The sequence below is a fragment of the Pseudoliparis swirei genome, chromosome 15, assembly GCF_029220125.1.
Source record: "Pseudoliparis swirei isolate HS2019 ecotype Mariana Trench chromosome 15, NWPU_hadal_v1, whole genome shotgun sequence".
In the NCBI taxonomy this organism is placed as follows: Eukaryota; Metazoa; Chordata; class Actinopteri; order Perciformes; family Liparidae; genus Pseudoliparis; species Pseudoliparis swirei.
Window position 1 is genome coordinate 13,442,549 of NC_079402.1, and position 19,162 is coordinate 13,461,710.

The following is a 19,162-nucleotide window of genomic DNA, read 5'->3' on the forward strand; positions in this document are numbered from 1 at the left end:
GGATTGACTCAGCCTTCACTAACCTTGTATTTGACTTGAACTGTCATTAGCAAATCAAAAGCAGATTAATTAATCACAGGTCCACTGGGGTGTGCATTACCTTAAGTGACTATTGTAATATAACTTAGAGGGAAATCACCCATGATTCCTCATCTTGACACCAGAATGAATGCTTTGCTACTTCCAGGAGTGCTGCTGCTGTCATCAAGCGTGGGGAATGGATTCTGTAAGTGGTGGAGAGTCTATTAGAGCATTAATCCTGCTATAAATTGAGCTATTCTCTAATGGTCAACACTTGTATCTCATCTGGTCTTCTTCAAATATTTTCCACTCCGCTGCACCTATCACTCTACCTGCCCTGCCTCCTTTCCTGAAAAACCCACTGCTCCTCTGTTTAGAGGCTGCAGAGAAGTCCTTGGACTGCAGGGGAAAAGCAAACCTGTCGGTTCGGTTTCACCGACATCGTTGGAAACTGTTATTCAGTGAGAGCATACACGTAAAAGCTCTGCTCCAAGTGCCAGTGTTTGTCGTTGACATGAAAAGCGAGTGGTACAGCTGTGTTGTTGTTCTGCCTCGAGCGTGGACGCTTTTCCATTCTGACATTTGGAAATACACCGTGACTCACTAAATCGAGGGAGGAAGACGCCGAATCACACTGGATTACAACTTGAAGCGAGCGAGATCCCTGGAAGATATAGAGTATTCTGTAAACGCAGGGCAGTCTTATCTTTGTGACACCCACAAGCATCACACTTTGTCCTTTCTTGCATCTTTACATGCCCTTCTTTTCCTATTCTTGTTTCTCTGTCTGAAAATAAGTGGTGCTATACTGTTACCACGTTGCAGCCACCGTTATTGGTGTACTAATAGTATCCCCTGCTGGCAACAGAGGGGAACAAAAACAGAGGGGTCCAGAAAAAGTCTTCAGTTCTGCAATACATCACTGCTTTTTTGACAAAAATGAAATGTTTTCCAAGACATAAAATTAAGAACAAAAGAGTGAAACGGTATACTAATATATAGGAACTGAAGCTGAACATATGCATGAACGTAGCCACACTAATTTACTTTCACAGGCTGGGAGCACAGTAATGAAATATTACTCCACCAGAGGTCACTACTACTATATATTCAATATCATCATTTATTTGGTCAGAAAGACAGATGTTCAATAAACAAATGCCAATAGTAACATTTATAATCAATGTTTTTTGTGACAAAAGTAAAGGTTTTTCATCAACAAATAATCTGACAAGTATCTTTTTTTAAATAAATAACAGACCTAATGTACTTCCAATTTAAGATGATATAGTGCACTGTATGCATCTACAATCCACTATTCTGATCAATGCAAATCCTCAGCAGACGGTATGACTAATTGTACAGTCATCCACCACTCAATACTATAGTAGTCAGCATAGCCTGTTTACATATGTATTTGCATTTAGTGTCCGACGTCTGTATAAGCATAATTTACATATAGTGGGCCAGAGTTCCTCTTCAATATAAGACGAGAGCAGTCAGTCCTCTCATAAACATGCTGGTTTTACATAACAACCTGGAGCAGGATGTACAGAACAAACAGCCAGGAGAAGAAGTGTGCCCTAACAATGAGGTAGAGGGTTGGGCAGAGCCGGTACAAGATGCAGCTCAAGGCCACAAGGTTCAAATTGTGCATTAGTACACATCCTGAGAGACATGAAGATTGAAATAATTTGTTCAGGTATAGTTAATCAGACCAACAGAAAAACAGAAGAACAATTATATAAATGGCCCAGTCTAAAAACATTGCATTTAAAGTAATTGTAACATAATTGTGTCTTCTTTTCAAAACATAATTAGCCTATATGGATTTTTCCAACCTCAGTCCTACCGATAAGAAATGCAAAGATGCATTTGAGGATATCTGTATCACTGCAGCTGAATGCAACGTTGAAGTACTTCATATAGAAAAAAAGAGCCTTAAGACATCTTAAATTCGTTATTTGGTTAATTAAATCCCTGAGCGAGTGGGATCTTTCTAAAACTGCGGGATACAAATATTGTGAGTGGGAAACGCATACAAAATACAAGGGCGTGATTTTTTATTTTTTATTTGCAGATATTTAATGAAGAACTATTTTCAAAACAGTATATTTAATATGCAACTGGGCAAGGAATACATATTTGGGTTTGGTGCCACCAAGGAACGCGCACTAACATATCCCCGCGCACGCGTCACCGTGACCTGTAAGTTTTTTTTTTTTTGAGAAACTTTAACTATTTCCTGTTGAGGTCCACTCAGTTTGAAATGACGCTGTTCGCACTAAGCCGCGTCAAGGGCAAAGGGGGTAACCGGTCAAATAAAAGAAGTTCCCGGAAACAACCGCAGAGTGCGGCGGCACGCCGCGGGTCACACTGAGAGATCCTCAGAGCCTGAGTTCTCTGCTCAGAGAAACACGGCAGTGGATCTCCCGCCACGCAGATTACACTCACAGCTCGAGTCAACCATTCCGAGTCCGACATGTCACTTCGGTAAAGTGTTTGGGATGACAGCAACAGGTGAGTGACCGTGGCGTTGGTAATTGAAGTTATAGTAGAATGTCTTCACTTTAACTTTATTTTTGACCTGATAGGCTACCATGGAAAATGTTATCTCTGCATTCATCATAAACTATATTTTACGAAAACAATTTTAATGAATGAGAGTTAAGTTACCGTTGAGTGATTTTCTACAGGTTTTATTTGAAAACGACTGTGCATTGTTTATGTGACATCACATGTGCTGTTTTAATTTGTTTGATGACCGTATGTATTGTGTGTGTTGTTGTGTGGAATCATTTCCTAGGTGTGAGCAGTGGATTAGTGAATCCCGTGTGAAGCTAAATTTTGCAAACTGCAGCAACTTGAATCAAGTTCCCGAGCGCAGAGCTTCTGGTGACTTCAGCCATGCGTGGGAAGGGTTGTCAGCTGCTGGTGTCTCCTTGCAGCGTGTCCCCATCATTAAGCATGATCAGAGGACATCAGTCCAAATCCATCACAATAACCATGTCTTCCCCGCAACGAGACGATTTCAGTTCCTCCTCGGGCATGCAGAAAGTGAAAAGAGGAGCCATTCACTCCATTGCTTCTGATAAACAGAGCGGAGGCCATGTTGTCCTGCCAACCCTGAGCCTCTGTAGACAGGTGTTGACCAACGGGACTCATCTAAACATTTCCACTGCATCCCTACACGTGCCTCCTCATCATCCCACGACCAAAACAGTGACGGCCGCCATACAGACGAGACGCTGCTCCTCTAACAACAGCTTCAAAGGTAAAAACAAAGTTTCACAATATCTATGCAGGTGTAACTTTACTCTCCAGAACAGTGCTTTAATTCTGCCGTATTGGACCTGCAGCAAACGCTGACTCCATTTTAATAGCCATTAAGGGATACATCCTATAAAACTGTGATGTTGTATAGTAAACAACAACTGAGTTACTCATCGCATCTTCATACTTCACGTATTGTCAGTGTGCTCTTCACAACCGAACTGTCTTCTTGCAAAATACCTTGTTCTTATTTATTGATAATTAACCAAGCATAAAAGCTTGTCCCTAAATTTTCTACAGAGGAAAAAGAGGAATGGAAGGAGGTGAAAAGCTCATTAGTGATTAACAGAGCAACAAGTGTCAGGTTGGTGAGGGACATTCCACAATCTGCCGCGTAAACGTTAGTTTAAGCAGACTTAATGTGACGTATTTTAGTTTTATTTCCATTTTTTACTGCAATGTCTTTTCCATTTAATTGTGTACTTTTATGTTAACACTTTGCATTCATCTGTTCGGATTTATTGAAAGTGGATACATGTTTTCCCTCTGTTGTAACACATATACTTTAATAAGGTATCTCCCATATGGATATTCTGTTAATTTAATTTTCTGCTTGTGTCCAGCAGGTTGCTCTGTGTCTGGACCGACCATGGAAGTCTTTGGCCAGCCAGCCGCTGCTAACCTGACAGTGACCAGCATTCCCATGACCATCGCCACAGGCCAACGGTATACTGCAAGGCCTGCAGCACATCAGCCTCCAACACATCCACACAGTGTGCAGATTCCCCACACTGATGCCAGGTGGGCAATATCAATAAAAGTATGTGATGATGAGCTCACTAAACCTGAAGAGTGATACTAAAGTGGATAACAACAATCTGTTTCAGATCCTTGCATTCCAGAGAATCCCTGGCATCCACTACTCTTAGTCTGTTTGAAACGCAGTCAATGTTTAGTGGCAGACATGACTGGTCGTATGGCTGCCGTGTGCTTCCACCACTGAGTCTACCTCAGTGCTCCACCCAAGCCAGCGAAGGAGGTGAGCAGCTCAGCCTTCCGCCTGGCACGGCCATGTCCGGCACGACCATATCAGGGGGCACAAGCACCGCTGCATCGCTGCCCTCGTACCTTTTTGCGGGAGATGCTGGAAGCCCGAGGCAGTCTCGGGCGAAGAAGAGAGCACTCTCCATGTCGCCTTTGTCGGATGTCATGGGCATTGATTTTAACTCCATCATACGGACCTCACCTACTTCACTTGTGGCCTATATCAATGGTTCCCGCAGCTCTCCAGCCTCCCACTCCACACTCTCACCCGTCCAATCTGAAGGTTATGGTCACTTCCTTGGTGTGAGAGGCTGCTGCATCCCCCACGGCCATCCCTACAGCATGACAGGCTCTTCGCAGGCTCTGGGCCCTCAGACAGATTATGGACGTATGCAGATGCTTGAAGAGGGAGGGGGTCTGGAGAGCCAGATGGCTAACATGGTGGTGGACCAGCAGTGTCTCCCTGGGGAAGGAGGGTCACTGGTGAGGAGAGCAGAGAGCTGCAGCCAAACCACCAACAACCTGCTGCCACCTCCACAATTACAGCCAGCCCTGCTGGCTACTATCCAAGAGGCTGCTACTCCCCTGGGTCCTCCACCACCCTACCACTCACACCAGCACATCCACCTCACGAGACAGCACTGTAAAATAAAGTCCCCTTCTCAGTTCCCTTTCACACAAGCTCCTATGGTTCATCTCAGGCATGGGGTAAACTTCCTACCCCAGGTCCCTATGCTAGAGGAAGAAGAAGGAGAGCTGGATGACTATTGGGCCCACGGCTGCAGGTGGCTGGACTGTAGTGCAGTCTATGACCAAAGGGAGGAGCTGGTAAAGCACATAGAAAAGCTACATGTGGACCAGCGGAAGGCTGAGGATTTCACCTGCCACTGGGTGGGCTGTCCACGCAACTTCAAGCCCTTCAATGCCCGATACAAGCTTCTTATCCACATGAGGGTCCATTCAGGAGAGAAACCCAACAAGTGCACGGTACACCATGTATATCACAGCTATGTCTCTCCTCATGCAACAGAAGTCTGTCTACTGTATCTGTCTGTCCGTCTGTCTGTCTGTATGTCTGTATTGTCACACTTGATTTCTCTGCTAATGAGAAATACGAGTTTGTATGCTATCTCCCCTTTCAACAGGACAGCATGACTCTCTCTAAATCAGATGAATATCTTTTTTCCTAATTTGTGAAAAGATGGAGTGAAGGCAGTCAAAGCAGGAACATGATGAATGTCAGCGGCTGAATGAGTCCAATTCTTCGTGTTCCATTCAAAGCCACAGTATCTAGCTGAAGGCTTTCAAGCCTCCGACTGCGGGGGAAACAAAGGGCAAATGCCTTCATGTGCTCTGGGTTTATGGCCATGGTTGAGATAAAAAAAGGAAAGAAATGGCCTCGCTCTCCTCTTAACGTTAGTAGTGTGGTAATTAGCAGAGCTCTGTGATAATTGACATGGGAGTTAACTCAATTATATAGTTATTAAATCAGCACAAAAGAAGCCTCACACTTTAGGTCTGGCATGGCACCATGGCTCTCCAGTAGCCACTGGCCTGTCAGCAGCAGGGGTCCTGCCTGGCCACCGTTTGACAAACTTGGCCGCCGTTATGGGAAGGTGATGCCCCATAGTCTGGCTCTCTATAGGTCTGCATCTGTGGCCAACGAGTTGTCGTTAATCCATGGGACGGGTTAATGATGGAATAGTTGTTTTCTTTCGCCAAGATTGATGAGTTGTTGTGTTGCAATTTAATGATGCCTCTGTAGTTTGGTTATTAGTTTTAATGCAATATGGGAATATGTAAAACGAGACACACCAGTACTTTGAGTTAGATGCTTGTGTCAGCATGCACACATGCTCACATAGACAATGCTAATATGCAGATGTTAAGCAGGTGCAGGTTCACCTTTTTTGCCTTGTTAGCTGAGTGTTAGCATGGTAGCATTTGCTAATGAATAAATAAAGCTGATCAGATAATAATAGTTTTAACCTATAGTGCCGTTATATGAAATGTCCGTAGATCAACTAAGTAATTACAATTCATCCGAAGGGGGACAGTTTCATCGCCATCCATCAAATAGCTTTTAAGATATTTGACTAGAAGACAAAAAAGTCAACCTGTTGGTGGTGATAGAAGAAATGTCAGAGGACCACCAAGTGGGATTCATCCTGTTGGGACTCTAAATGTCTGTTGTCATTTCAGGGCAATCAATTCATAAGTCTAAGAGAAATTTCAGACTGGACCAAAGTGAAGAAACCAACCAACAGAAAGACCGACATTTCATTTCAATGAAGCTAGAATGGCAAAAGAAATATGTATGGACTGAACACAACTCTGAATTCCCTCTTTTGTTATTGTTGTTTTTGTCACTCCCACTGGGAAAATACCGCAGACCTAGATGAGTAATTGACAAACCACTCTCAAAACATGCCTCATGATGCTGCTTTCAACAAGTCAGTTATTAACGGCCTGCATACCTGCAGTTGACCTTTGGTACCAAAATACTTACTTATTAGTTGAAGCCTGCTCTGTTGCCATGGGGCTGAAAACGGTGGATAGGTCTGTGTTCCAGATAATCATTCAATAAGTATTCATGGTCACAACCCATTGCCAACAACAGAATTGTAATTTGTGTTTGTGGTATAGTAAATATAGAACAATCTTATTCTGGAGAAAAGGAGAAAAGGTCAGCACACTAGACGTATCTTTATTGCACTATAATGATACAACTTTATTCCGTTTGTATTTTCTTCCAAGTTTGAACATTATACCAAGAGTGCAGGCTTTTTCTTTCCTGACATGAGTATATTCATACATGTGCATGTGATGACATGTACTCCCTCTGAGATTGTCAAGTTGTTTCAAATGATAGAAAGGCAAGATATGAATTGCACAGAGAGGTTAGAAACGTTAAAATCACTTAAGTCTTCCAAGGTGCAGAACTCAGATTTTCTTAGGAAATGATTGGCGGGTGAATATACTGATGAATGATGAAGTGTGAAGCCGCTGCAGAACTATAGAGGGTAGCTCTTGTTACAAAGGGAACATGCAGGGCAGGCCTAGGCTTGTACCTGTTGCCCACAATCTATTTAATGATGATGCAACTGTTTGTTAACATATTCTCAACTCACCAGTCTTTGTCACTGTGATTTAAACATATGAAGTTTTAAAAGTGAAGAGTGAAGTTAAAACCCCAAACAACAGAGTCCTGCAGTCATTGTGGTTCAGCATGTTAATAATGATTTACATTTTTAACATATATATATATATATATATGTAATTATGTGCTGTAGCTATTTTGGCAATTTCTTCTTCGGTGATTGAGAAATTAATTGCTCTTTTTAATAATTACCTTGTGCATTGTGACAGGCATGTTTTCTTCTCCAACACAAAAAAAATATCCACTCAATTAATTCGAGTTGTAATGAGTAAATTGTGTTTTTACTGAATTCAAAATCTGTTCAGTAAAACAATAATTATACCCAGTGAACATCAGTTATTGTCAAGGTTGACCAAAATGTACTTCTTTCAGAATGAGTTATTAATGCTTTGATCAATCAGTAGGGTAACAATGAAACAGTCGTTCACTACATTTTGAGCAGCTAGTCATTCAAGCCTCGCTAACACTGAAACACAGGTCTAATTAGATGGCAGGTTTCGTAACATTTGAATCAACATCCTGACAATTGTCTAGAGGGAGCAAACTTAAGTAACTGGAATAGACTTTCGCGTTACAGCTCCAGTCATTATTTTGCTTTAGTAAAGAAAGACGTTCATTGATCCAGGATGCTAAACTTCCTCCTCTGTTTCATGAGAAGTCCCACGTGGTTATTTCTAAAATGTTGACAGCAAACTGATAGTTTGCTACATATTGTGTAATGATGTAAACAATTTGTTTTCAACTAAATGTCTCACCTGATGAGGTGACAATGACAATTTAGTCCACAGCCCACTGATGAAATCATTTGCATTTGCACTATTATTTCTAGTATAATATTTGTATTATCATTAAAAGGTGACACTGTTTGGATCTTTGAAAAGTGAGATCTAATAAACTCACCTGCGATTACCACTTAGCTCCATCGTTGCCGCCCAAAAAGAGAAAAAAGAGATCTTTGATAAGTAACGAATGTTACACTATTATGTATCATTGTTATACAACACCTCTCCAGGAATGAACTAGTCACTGGAGAAAGTGAATGAAATATTTAAAATAATAAATACAGTATACGAAAACGGGTGAAAGAAAAAAAGTGGGGGGGGGGGAAGCAGGGGGAAACCTCAGTTGTGAAAAAGAGAAAAGTGGAGTCCAGAGTGAACTGACCTCAGGCTGAGACTGGGCTTTGGACAGACTCCGCTGGCACAGACGGCCGCTGTCATTGTTCAGCCAGGCCATGAGTACCTGCCAGGGCCTGTCAGAAGCTGGCTGTAACACTGATCTACACTGAGGAGCCATGCTGCTTTCTTTTCAGCCCAGACGTCCCTCACGACAAACTAAAAAGCCCTCCGTGCTTTATGAGAGCTTTATGAGACAGAGCAAGAGAGACACACAGTTACCCAGCCCTGGCTAGTCCAGGAGTCTTGGCCTGCACTAAGCTTCTGCTGCTTCTCACTTGTCTGACCACGTTGCCTCTGATTTATCATCGACTGCGCTGTTTTTCTTGTGGTATTCTAGCTGAGAATGTAAACTATGTTAAGGATTGGTCTACTTTGCAAAACCATACCCCTATGAAGGAGCATTTCTCATAATCCACCAGTATTGGAAAAGTATGCCCAAGTGAAATGGTGAGAAGAGGTTATGAGATTTGTGCTTCTCCACTGTTTTGTTCATCTTTCAATTATGTCTATTTGCTTTGACAAAACTATTCATATTCAGCGCTGGTAAATATAGATCTTATGCTTTTATACAATTTCCAGAATGCAACCACCATCTATTTAATATTCATCAATATTTGTTATGACATTAAATTGAGCCAATATCTTTGTTCCATTGAAGAGGCTGGAGGATTTTTCAAAATAGATGTGAAGAAATAGCTGTGTCGTGATAATGAAGAAAGGAAAGTAATAATATGTGGAATGCAGAGGAAGGTCATGAGTGAACTATAAATGGGCAGGGACATTTTGATTTGGCATTGGCAGTGATGACTGAGAGATATCAGTATGTCAGGAATCTAGTCTGAGAGAAAAAATAACAAAATTGGACATGGTCTGTGTGTTTTCTCCATAAAACCTTGTAATCACATTCCAACTCCCCTGTGAACAGGAAGAGGGGAGTAAAGTCCTGATCCTAGATGGACACGTTGAGCCCTAAAGTCCCTGTATGTATATTATGTATGAACTAGATATTGATATATAATGTAGTCATTCTGCAGTCTGAGGTTTGCTGTAAATATATGTACTGTATACTAAAATGGATTTTACTTGTGTTGTCACTGGTAGCTACCCACTGCTGTCAAGGTGATGCAAGATTAAGGATTCAAAACACAAATGACAGAACAGTGATGAGTGCGTGAACACTGCCCCCTGCTGGTGACATACACAACTATTAGAAATGTGTAGAATATTATATTTGTGTTGAAGAAAATGTTTACTTGGGTAATGTGTCGTAGTTTATTATCACTGTCAGAAGAGGGAAGGTTAAGGACTGTAATCAAAATAGTTCAAGAGCAGTAATTATATAATTGTGGGTATGTTATTTTTAGGCTTGTGCACAAAAGAAAGTGCATATTGATGGAGTCAAGCATCATAAGTTGATAACTGATTCTTTCGTTTTAAAATAGTGTTCTGTAATGAGTCTGATAGCTTAATGAGTCTGTATCAAACTCATTAAACTAGCTTCAATCATCACTTATTTGTGAAGTAAATATCTCCTCCTTATATATAGGGTGGTGTGCTCTGTGCCCTAAGTGTCTATCTAAATTACATGCTCACAATATTCTCCAATTAATTTTATCTTAACAATAACATTCATGTGTGCGAAAAAAAATGTTTTATAAAAGGCACAGTGATCTAAATAAGTAAGAATCAATTCACAGAAAAAAATGCAGCATTGTAGAAATTGGCTGAGGGTGAGAGTAATGAAGTTGTATACTAATCCAACATAGAGACAAGCAATACAGTCTGCTCAATACTAATAATAGCAGGGAATTGAATTTGTGACAATATATGAACTTACGATTAAACTCAAATGCACTCTTACTAAAGCTGCTCGCCTGTCAACCATGAAAGTCCAATAGCAGTCATAGGGCTTACATAAGTGTCAGTTGAGACTAAATGGCAAGTCGTTTTATCTTTTCAAAAGGTTCTCGATATTTCCTCTTTCACTCCCTCCCACACACTGAGGTCAGCAGACCTTTGTCTGCAGCGACTTTCAGCTAATCAGCTCATAGCTCCAGGTATATCGGAAACATCCTGTTGGAGATAATTGCAGAGCTTACAAAAGATATTGCACTGGAGGGAGTCAAAAGCCAAAAACATCATTGGTGCCCAGGCCTGTTTTAAGTGTAGTAGAAGTAAAAATGTTGGAACCTGATAGCAATGTCCTGCTTGAACAACGTGTATTGTGTTTACATGCGGTTACAGTTCAAGGGCTGCAAGAAGGCTTTCTCTCGACTTGAAAATCTCAAAATCCACCTGCGGAGCCACACAGGGGAGAAACCCTACATGTGTCAGCACTCGGGATGTGAGAAGACTTTCAGCAACTCAAGTGACAGAGCTAAGCACCAGCGTACACACCTGGACACAGTGAGTGGCAGCCTTGCACAAACACGCTCAATTATCGATGCGATTTCAAAGCTTGTGTGTGTGTGTGTGTGTTTGCCTCTATGTGGAGTCCGATAAGTGTTCCTATTTCTGTGATTGTACAGAAGCCATATACCTGCCAAGTGCCTGGCTGTGCAAAGCGTTACACTGATCCCAGCTCCTTGAGGAAGCACGTGAAATCCCACTCTACGAAAGAACGGCAGTTATGGAAGAAGGTAAAGACTAACACAATTCACTAGATTTATACAAGCACTATTGTTCTTGAGAATTATTTGATTGAGAACCGTTATATCAAGTAACGCAACTGAAAGAGTGTGTAGGCTGTCTTCTGACGGGGTCCAGGTGACACCCACAGACAAAAGAAAATCCACATCAACACATCATGTCATTGTGTTTTCTTTTCCCTAATTAGCTGACAGTATTGAGCATTGTATTCTCTGTGAAGTGCTCTCCATTCCACTCTGTTTAACTCTGCAAATTAACCGTTCGCAGTAATAATAAAAAAATACTTTCATTTGCAGTCAGATGAAAATCCATCCACTTGCTCTCACACTGAACAAACTTGCAGGAAAATACATATAAATATGTTGTTTTATCAGATCCGTGTCCAATTTTCACCTTCATTTTCCTCTCTGGGTGACTCCATTTAAAAGTTGCCCATTATGGCCATGCAGTGCTTCAGTTCTGATTGCTGCATGTATTCTGTTTAGCTCTTACTCAGGGTGATGTCACCATAGATACAAAGAAGGTGGGTAGTGACTAAAAAAGGTGACATTTTACAAAGTCTCCCACATGCACGACTTCTCTTCTCTAAACCTAAACAAATGTTTTATAGTAATTGGCATTCAACTGATGTTAAATATATTTCTTACCAAGACCACTGCAAGCCATTTCTTGTCTTGTGTGCAAACAGTTCTGATGGTAGAAGGATTTAAAGCTAATATCCTTAAGATGTACATATGGTTCGACTCTATTTTTGGCTGGCATTTATTCTGCTCTAAGCCTTTTTATATATACAGAAAAAACATACAGACCACAACATCAAAGCTCAAAAGGTAAAATACTCTCATTACTATGAAGGTGTACCATACGTAATATTGTAGATAGACTATTGCAGTTGAATTATAATACAATTCAAAGGCAATTCTTCCAGATTACTCTTGCTGTATGTATTCTGTCCATGGCTGTTTAGGATTATGCTCCATGTGCCATGTCTCTAGATGAAATCCACTACTGATGACGCACTGACAGACTGTTTAACCATCCACCCCCTGCAACCAAGCCTTTCTCCTCTGGCGAGGATAGACTTGAACTCTCCGCCTTGTGCCTCCCATGAAATATATTCTGGTATGTGTACGTACTTGCGTACTTCTCCTTGCATTAATATGTCTGATATGAAACTAGATACCTTCGCACAGTGGTTCTCTACCTTTTTTCAGTGTTGTACCCCCTGTGAAATAAATACCCCATAACCAACCAATTTGCAGCCTTTTTTGTTGAAAAGAAAATGGAATACACAGCGCTGTGCCATCAGTGGACTTATATTGTATTGATTATTTATCAAACAACTATTTTTAAAAGATTTTTTAATGGATGCTCATTTTATTTATCGATTTTTTTAAATCTCAAGTACCCCCTTGAGTGCCTTCACGTCCCCCCATTTGAGAAGCAGCTTTAGCATATACCCCTGCAACCATTTTCACATAATAGGTTTACCCATTAGATTCAGGCTGTGGTGGACAGCCCTGAAGTGTCTCTCATCCTCTTCCTCAGCTGCTCCACAGGGACGAGACTCCTCCAGCAATCCTCACCTGGCTTTGTTGTGCTGCTCGCAAGACCAATACAGGTACTGAGGATTTTTGTCATTGTGTCTGGTTTGGCGATTTTATATTTAAGTTTAAACATTTTAACAAAATCATTTCAGCAACTCTTCTCTAATTCATGCATTTATATCCCATAATGAGACAGGAATTCCAACTATATTTTAGTGAGGGAAATGTCACTAAAAGCGTGCACTTACCCATTCATAAGCAAAAAAAGATAAAGCCTTGAATCTTTTTGAAATACTGTGCAATACAACCTTACGCAGCAACAGTTGGAGCCGTTAGCCAACTGGTAATTAATTTTATATTCTATTCCCATTGGCACCGTAACAACTTTAACCATGACTGATTCAAATGCTTCGCACATCTTTTTCTCTCCCTTTTTGATGATCTGAAACAATCAACTCAAACATTAGTTGTCATGGCGGCGAGACGATAAACTCATAATTAGAATATTCAGTTTAAGAGAAAGCACTATTTTATACCTTGACAAAAGTGTCTGTCTAGCTGGGTGGTTTTGATGGTTTGTGGGAAGAGGCTTTCCAGGTTTAGGATAGCCAGCGACACATTTCCCTGCTCAATCCAGAGAAAAACACCCTTCTTTTAAAAACTTCAAAAGCATGTGATGAAGTATTTCAGTGGCTCTGAGCTGCCAGATGCTCACGGCTCCTCACTGGTTGTGTTTGTTCTCATATCAGCAGTAGGTCCAAGCATTCACTGCGGGGTTCTGGGAGGACAATTGGCCTGCTTGCCTTGGCTCATTGGTCCTGACTGCTGGTATTAGATGATGCTATAGCCACCGACAAGAGCGGCTAAGGAATTCAATAAGTGAAACATCGAATCCAAAAAATACCATTTCCAAAAATAAAAAGGTCCAGTGGGAGAAGAGATAAGCTGTAATTACTTTTTTAGAAGTTAAATTGATTGTAAAATCATTGTTGCTGTTTTCTGTTTTGGGAATCTTGTTGGTTCCCATTCAGTCCTCGCATATTGTCAACAAACTCTGGCTCCTCACATATTCTTGTTATTGGCAAGTAGACTTCCAACTAGTGTTACTTAGCCAAACCTAACAGCAGGGGTGTCAGCTCCCATGGTCACTGAACAATATTTATATTGACTAGTTTAATCCGCTGTATTTGACAATGTGTTAAATCAATCTGAAAGTAATGTTCTTGATTTTTTTTATGTTGTAACAATAAGCAACAGAGGTAATAATTTACTGTGGGGTTGAACTTTTATACAACACAGACATTTGGTGGGATTAAAAACGTTTTCCTGTTTAAACCAATTACACTAAAGACACAAGTTTCAGTCCTAATCCATTATTTATATAAAAGAGTGAATGAACAAAAGTAAGAAAAACAATCCTGTGGTCAAGAACTTGATGAGTGAAAAACACTTTGCAAAAAACTTTTCTTTGTTATAACAATGTCATTTTTTTATCTTATCGGAAACATTTCACGCTATAACAAGATAAAAAGTAGTAATAACTTATAACATGAAAGTTTCATAAGTCATAATGAGAGGAGTTGTGAACTGTTAAGTGAACCTTTGTGTTATAATAATAAGTTATCATGGACAAGATAAGTAGTATATTATTAAGACAAGACATGTTTCTTGTTATAACGTGATAAATTTGTCCATCGTAATAATCTGAAAATATATATTGATATAACATGAAAATATATAATATGTAACAATAAAAGTTTCACGTGATAATGTCACACTGAATGTCATTTTTCTTTTTCTGGCGTGGCAGCAATACGCTGCGGTTAATATACTTATAGCAATAAATATCTGTGAAAGCTGGATTTCTTTACTCCATTATACATGCATGTAGAAAAGATGAAAACGTTGATAGAGGGAGCTTTCTGCATTCTAATAAGTGGTTCTTTCAAATAACGTTGGGAATCTAATCTGAGTCATTCAAGCAAGTAAAGAATTGCCAATTGCCGAGCAGGCTCATAAATGATAACTGGTGTATGTCATGCAAATGGTTGCTGATGTTTGTGTTATATACTGTGTGAAAGCGTCCCCTGGTCATTTTCTGATGAAAGATTAATAAATGCTTTATTTGCTGTCTAACTGGTAATCATGCTTTTGTGTGAAACTGACGTTGACATGGAACTAACCCAAAATGTCTAGTTTAAGTATGATTAAAGGGTGATTGTGATCTGAGATGTTTTGGATTTCTTTAACATTTGATGACAAAAAATTGTTTAAAATATAAAATGATAGCCTTAAAAAACGTACAGCATATTCTATAAACCTTGATTCCATTCAGTGGGTGATAGTTTTTAATGTGAGAAATCTTGAGAAATGTTATAAAAAATAAAATATACTGCGTACAAGTTAATGTAATCTAGTCTCAAACATACCACACATTTGAATCATGAAACTCAAAACTAGAGTATCTACACTTTTAATTGCATTGCTTTAGAAATAATGACTGCACCAGGATATCAGTGCACGGTTCACAGTAGGTAAATAAGTAATAATTGCTTTCTTTCTTTAATAATAAAAAATAGACATTGTTCTTTTTCTTTATTCCACAAACTGCGTATTTAATTCAGTCTGATATATTTCAGGTTTGTTGATCCCTCCCCTCACCAGCTCTTCCCCAGGGACCAGTGTGGGCCCTGCTCTCCCACCTGCCTCCCTCATCCTCCCAATGGGACATCCCTACAGAACAAGCCGGATCTGAAGCCGCCTGGTCAGCCTCCTGATGTGGCAGATCACACTCCAGGTTCTCAAAGTTTGCCAAATAGATGTAAATACAGTTGTGCGTCTGAACAGGGGTTTGTAGTGTACGTTTAATATCTAAAGAGCCTATATTAGCAATTGCTGGGCAGTTTGACGATCTGAACTAATTTCCTTGCATGTATCTTTGTGATGTATAGCAGGTGGCTGGTGATTTTTGTTGTTAGACAGAATCATGCAGCTCTGCTCTGTGTACCTTTAAATAGAAATCACCTCTTTCCCCTGCGGACTTGACAGCCAACGTGATGTTGACAAGGTTTTCAGAAACACACAATTACATTTTAACTGCTTAAGAAATAAAGACAGGGTTTTAAAAGATTCATTTATGAGGTATATTCTTACTTTTCTACAGGATTGTGTGGAATAAGGAGAGAAACTAAGGACTTTAATTGAGTTGTGCTTGACAATATGGATAAAGGCTTTCACATTTTCCCCGTAGAGCTCTCGGGGCAGATTACGATGCGATATTCTCCTCCACAATATGGCGGGATCCCAGCACAGACCATTTCAAGTCACCTGATGCAAGGTGATGCCTTTGGTGACAGCCTCACTCCAGCAGCAAATAATCCCAGTGGGGGGGCCTCCTTACAAACGGCTCTTTCCTGCCTCACAGGTAATGAAATTACTTTCCAAACTAAGTTACTCAAACATGGGCAATTTATTGCCATCGGATCTTATAACTCTGTGTGTGTGTGTGCGTGTGTTTCCGTGTATGTTTGCGTGCGTGTGTGTGTGTGTGTGTGTGTGTGTCTGTGTGTGTGGCCACAGGGGCATCTGCAGGATTTGATGTCCACAGTCAAGCACAGGATGTGGAGCCTAACCAAGGACTTCACAGAGGGGACTTCTTCAGCGTGGTGGACCACTGCACAAGCCAGATCTCCTGCATCTATACAGAGGGGTGATATTACTACTGGCGGGTTTGTGCCTTTGCACTTTTTTGGGTCCCCATGCCATTTAAAAGGAGACGGTTCACCCCAAAATCAAAAAAACACGTTTTCCTCTCACCTATAGTTCTATTTATCAATCTAGATGGTGTTGGTGGGAGTATCCTATCTTGGGAGATATCGTCTGTAGATATCTCTGCCTTCTCTTGAACATAATGGGACTATGGCACTTGGCTTATGTTGCTAAAAGCACCAAAAAAATAGATTTTTAAAACTAAGCAATTTCTTTTTTGCAAAATCATGACCCGGTAACTCAAGATAATCCACAGTCTTTTTTATGAGCAGTTTCCTGTGGGAAATAAAATTCCCATTATACAGGAGAAGGGCAGACAACTCGATCGGCGATATCTGCAAACCTAGAAAATTCACACGAAAACAATTTAGATTGAGAAATAGCTCAACAGGTAAGAGGACAAATGTGTGATTTTATTTTCGGTTGAACTGTCAATTCAAGATGCTGCTCCCTTGGCCTTGATGGAATTGACTTTTACATTCTCTATGCAAGCTTCTCTCTTCGACTAAATCTCTATAAATGTATATTGGCTCAACACACTGGCTTCTGCCTCCATAATCAATGTATAAGAATGGCTGAGCCAACAGGATTTAAATGTTTACTCTCTCTGTTTTTCAAACCGCTTGTGTAGAACAATGTTCATGCAACAAGTACTTTTGGTAGTTTCTGGTTACATTTTTCACAATATTCAACACTGCAATCAAAGCAAAGTATGCATGGGAAGGTTTTTCTTAGAACCATGGCTTTGTAACTATAGTAACAAGACAGCCTTACCATTTCGCTGTAATGTTCATAGACATCACCTGTTGTTTGAGTATCGTAGTGTTATGTGCAATGATTGCTCCTGTGCCTGGATCATACGGTGGAGTTCTGTTGGTGACTATACCAATGATTTTACATATTTTAGCTTAATTACTGCAAATGACCCTTACTGAACGCATGGCTTTGTGCTGTACTATTTTAAACATTACCTCCCATCCATTGATGTCCATGTGGTATGAAAAGGAAGACTTTAAAACGGGCTTGACATTTGTAAACTATCAGTGACGATAGCTGCTTTAATTTGTGCCAGTTGCATAATTGTTGCATTTTAATGCAGGACAGACTTTTTAATTCAGTTTGCACTTTCAGCTGCATAGCCATGCAACCATAACACGACTATATGAGTATTAAAACAAACAGACTTGCGGATCACCATAGGCGTTAAGCACAAACGCAAATATGAGGTCCCTGCAAATGTTAGATTTTTCTTGTGTCGTGAACCGACCATGAGGATTAATACTTTAGAAAACGACTCAAACCTCATTGTGACGAGCAGCAGTGTTCATAAAGTACACTTGGGTTGTAGTACACGGGCTCAAATAAGCAAGAGATACTATAGTGTTTTCACTTTTGAACATATTTGGAATAGATCATTAAAAAGACGATAATTTGTACCCTTGTTTTTCATTTGTCGTATACAATGTGTCTCTGTGTAAAATGAAGATGCACCCAACTCTTGTGGATCTGTTTATTGAGGCTAATTTAATTTGTTCTTGATTGAAATTGAATGGACAAAACTCTTTTAGTTAAAAGAAATAATTCTTTTAGCAAATGAGTGTCAAGCTTCAGATGGGGGTTTCAGTAGTTGCCTAGCAACAACAATAGCGTTTCCAAAAAGCATCTGTTTAGTACTGCTAACCAAAAATAAGTGTTGTGGACGATGTGAAGACAGGTGGTTAGTTAAGCTCTGTATCTAGTAGGGATACATTTAATTCAGTATTTAATTGTTCAGGAGGAGAGACACATCCATCAAGAGGAGTTATCTTTTCAATAACAAAGTAGGGCAGTGAGAATAATCTCAAAATGCAACACGATTGTCATTAAATACACTGAAGCACAGAAGAATGGTATTAACTCTTGGCCTATTCAGCCATCTGGTGTGGTCTATACTGGGAACTGCCCGGGCACACTTGTGGTTTCTAATCCACGCAAAAACTAATGTATTACAGGTTGATGGAAGACAATCATTCAGTCAGCATTAATTTTAAATCTATACCACTGGTTTTACCCCCATATTTCTTTCAGCCCTTGCATTTACAATATAGGTCTGGCTTTCATTTGGCCATTAACATTGTGTTTTTTGTTCAGCTTTTAAAACTGAGAAATAAAAAAATTCGAGACAAATGACAAATGTAATTATGATCCTTATTTCTATGGGGATTTCAGAACAAATGTAAATGTATTATCGCCTACTTCTGTAAAACAGTGGCCCTGGAGAATGGTGATGAGCGTTGTTTCTAACATCTAGAAACGGTAGACGCAGTACAGACCATTCGAGGCTCAACATGGAGTTATTTGTTTCACTCACATTTGATGATTTGATGGACACATGGGCTCTTGGTTTGTTTTTCACTGATGTCTATTAATTTTTGAAAGCAAACTCAAACCAAAAGTAAATTGCCCAAAAAGCAAATATAACAAAATAAATCAAACTATTTCGTTTTTGTATGTTTCCTTCACGACGAGGCCACTTATGACAA

General features: G+C 40.0%; 1 protein-coding gene across 3 annotated transcripts; it reads left to right on the top strand.

Annotated features, from left to right (window-relative positions):
- The first annotated feature begins 1,665 nt into the window (after window positions 1-1,665).
- On the top strand, window positions 1,666-18,875 carry glis3 (GLIS family zinc finger 3). 3 transcript variants are annotated; one of them, XM_056433270.1, is made up of 11 exons: window positions 1,666-2,541; window positions 2,828-3,295; window positions 3,918-4,095; window positions 4,182-5,325; window positions 10,921-11,082; window positions 11,205-11,315; window positions 12,321-12,447; window positions 12,874-12,946; window positions 15,512-15,669; window positions 16,123-16,296; window positions 16,452-18,875. In XM_056433270.1, exons 2-11 carry the CDS (start codon window positions 2,929-2,931, stop codon window positions 16,583-16,585), a joined length of 2,628 nt encoding a protein of 875 aa, XP_056289245.1. In that variant the 5' UTR covers window positions 1,666-2,541; window positions 2,828-2,928; the 3' UTR covers window positions 16,586-18,875. The 3 variants fall into 3 exon arrangements, with proteins under 3 accessions (XP_056289245.1, XP_056289246.1, XP_056289247.1); XM_056433271.1 differs by having other exon boundaries at window positions 1,666-3,295; window positions 16,464-18,875; XM_056433272.1 differs by lacking the exon at window positions 16,452-18,875 and having other exon boundaries at window positions 1,666-3,295; window positions 15,537-15,669; window positions 16,123-16,211.
- Window positions 18,876-19,162: the final 287 nt, after the last annotated feature.

Excerpts from the sequence above, each read along its gene's own strand:
- glis3 (XM_056433270.1), top strand. The coding sequence starts at position 2,929 with ATGCGTGGGAAGGGTTGTCAGCTGCTGGTGTCTCCTTGCAGCGTGTCC. Across the intron at positions 11,083-11,204 it reads AGCGTACACACCTGGACACA|AAGCCATATACCTGCCAAGT; the intron begins GTGAGTGGCAGC and ends GTGATTGTACAG. Across the intron at positions 12,448-12,873 it reads CTCCCATGAAATATATTCTG|CTGCTCCACAGGGACGAGAC; the intron begins GTATGTGTACGT and ends CCTCTTCCTCAG.